The sequence below is a fragment of the Penaeus japonicus genome, unplaced genomic scaffold (genome assembly GCF_977035675.1).
Source record: "Penaeus japonicus unplaced genomic scaffold, GWHDUDI00000001_assembly GWHDUDI00000022, whole genome shotgun sequence".
NCBI classification, from domain to species: Eukaryota; Metazoa; Arthropoda; class Malacostraca; order Decapoda; family Penaeidae; genus Penaeus; species Penaeus japonicus.
The window spans coordinates 2,814,602-2,817,101 of record NW_028234424.1 but is presented as its reverse complement, the minus strand read 5'-3'; the positions used below and the strand labels follow the sequence as shown (position 1 = coordinate 2,817,101).

Here is a 2,500-nt window from a genome sequence, read left to right as displayed (position 1 = left end):
GTTAATCAAAAACTTGAAAAACATATAGACAATCAGTGGTTACAGCATAATCCACTAGAAAGACAAGGGAAACAGTGGCTGATAAGAGTTCCTTAATTATAATCAATTAATACTTATGGCATCAGAGGGCAAAGAAGACAAGGGAACAACAAACCCAATTTTCAATCTGAGAAAATATTAAGAAAGAGAGAGCATTTACAGACCTTGAAAAAACTCCTGTCAGAATGCTATGTGGTCAGATATGTATTAATATTTATGTAGGAAGACTCAATACACAATGCATATCACTTGTCCATGCAGGGAAAATCAATCAATATTTTGAAATAAGCCATATAATTTAGTAATATAAGTACAAAAAATATAAACAAAACCTTTTATCAAAATCACAACTTAAATACTCTGATATTTGTTTAAAATCCTTCATTTTACATCGTGTAACTGATATCCACTCGTAAAATATCTAACTTTTACTTACATTTTGTTTAGCGTAAATATATATATAAGAATAGAAATATACAGAAATGTACAGGGTTTTATATAAATTCCTTTAGAAGAGTCTTTGCAAAAAAACAACAACAACAACATGTAATTAGCAAAAATATGATAAGTACTATCTATTGCAATCACAATTAAACAAACTTTGATCATTCTTTCAAAATCTAAAGCCTATAATACTACAATTTTCATTTTATTGAAATCACAATTCATTATTTCATTTGTATAACTGTGGCATCATACCAAGTGCTAACCAGTATCACAATGCTATCACAACATATATAGACTCCTTTATCAGACCATAAGTCTCCAAAATAAGTGAAACTCAGATCACCTAATGATGCCTATCCTTGGTTGTACATGTTATGATGTGGTGCGTTGTGGAAGGCTAAATTGTGCATCATATAAACATCACATCATATATTTGATGTCCTCACATAAATACTGAAGAGTCTTCATGTACATCTAGTCCTTAGTGTAAATACATGGCTATTATGAGATACAAGTTCATATCATCATTCAGTCTTATCATTCTTTGTACAAACATCCTGACTACGGCTGATTTATGTTATACAAAGTGATATGGGTAATACTGTTCGAGGTTTAGTTTCAGTTTGGTGTAATTATGGTATTTGTGAACTATATGGATAATAAGCACTAGTTATGATATTTGTACATTACCAACCAATCACTTCAAAATGCATTTATACATCATATGATTACCTTGGGGTCTGCAGGTGTGCTATTAAGTAATATTCTATTGATAAACATTCGTTCTAGGGAATATAACATGAAGTTATTCATACCCAAAGATAATACCAAAATAACATGATAAACAAAGTCAGAGAAATATAAAAACTAAAGAAATAAATCAAAGGCTTCTTCCCAGTAAAGTCTACGCTACAAGTAAATCAGGTACTTCATAATCATAACAATACAATAAAAGATTTTCATAGAAAAAAAAAAAAAAAAAAAAAAATGTTGATGCCTGCTTAAAGAGACTGGCAAACTAGAAACGCTAACGCTGAGGTAGATATCAAATTCTTCATTATATTGATAAGTAAGTAGTTAATGGCATCAAACATATCATTAAGAAAAACTTCAAAACAATAAAAAAATAACATTAAAAAAAAAAAAAAAACAGGTGAGGGAATGCCTATGAAATAAATATTGTAAACAGTATTCAAATAACATAATCTTATCTACATGCTATTCAAAGGACAGAATAATTATGTGTCAGTGACATCTGAAGTTCTCTTGTGAAGACATGTAGAAGTTCTTCACCAGATTTCACTTTCGTTCACTCTGTGGGAAGAAAAAAAATGGGTCTTAATCAGATTTAAGCTATTGTGCACCTAAAATTTTAAAAGGAAGATACAGGGGAAGGAAATAAAGAGAAAAGAGAAAAAGAGAGGAAGAAAGAGAATGAGAGAGAAAGAGAAAGAGAAAGAGAAAGAGAAAGAGAAAGAAAAAGAAAGAGAAAGACAGAGAGAGGGAGAGGGAGAGGGAGAGGGAGAGGGAGAGGGGGAGAGGGGGAGAGGAAGAGGGAGAGGAGGGAGGGAAAGGGAGGATAAGGGAGGGAGGGAGGGAGGAGGGAGGGAGGGAGGGAGGGGAGGGGAGGGAGGGAGGGAGGGAGGAGGGAGGGAGGAGAGAAGAGAGAGAAGAGAGAGAGAGAGGAGAGAGAGAGAGAGAGAGAAGAGAGAGAAAGAGAGAGAGAGAAAGAGAGAGAGAGAAAGAGAGAGAGAGAGAAAGAGAGAGAGAGAGAGAGAGAAAGAGAGAGGAGAGAGAGAGAGAGAGAGAGAGAGAGAGAGAGAGAGAGAGAGAGAGAGAGCGAGAGAGAGAGAGAGAGTGAGAGAGTGAGAGAGAGAGCGAGAGAGCAAGAGAGAGAGAGAGAGAGAAAGAAAGAGAGAGAGAGAGAGAGAGAGAGAGAGAGAGAGAGAGAGAGAGAGAGAGAGAGAGAGAGAGAGAGAGAGAGAGAGAGAGAGAGAGAGAGAGAGAGAGAGAG

At 35.0% G+C, this 2,500-nt stretch overlaps 1 protein-coding gene across 1 annotated transcript in view; it reads right to left on the bottom strand.

Moving 5' to 3' along the window:
* Positions 1 to 316: 316 nt before the first annotated feature.
* The window catches only part of LOC122263312 (uncharacterized), an 11,733-nt gene continuing 9,549 nt past the window's right edge, over positions 317 to 2,500 (bottom strand). Inside the window, exon 7 of the mRNA XM_086549304.1 lies at positions 317 to 1,800. Within this exon, the coding sequence (XP_086405430.1) occupies positions 1,776 to 1,800 (25 nt within the window). The 3' untranslated portion in view covers positions 317 to 1,775. The remainder of the gene's footprint in view (positions 1,801 to 2,500) is intronic.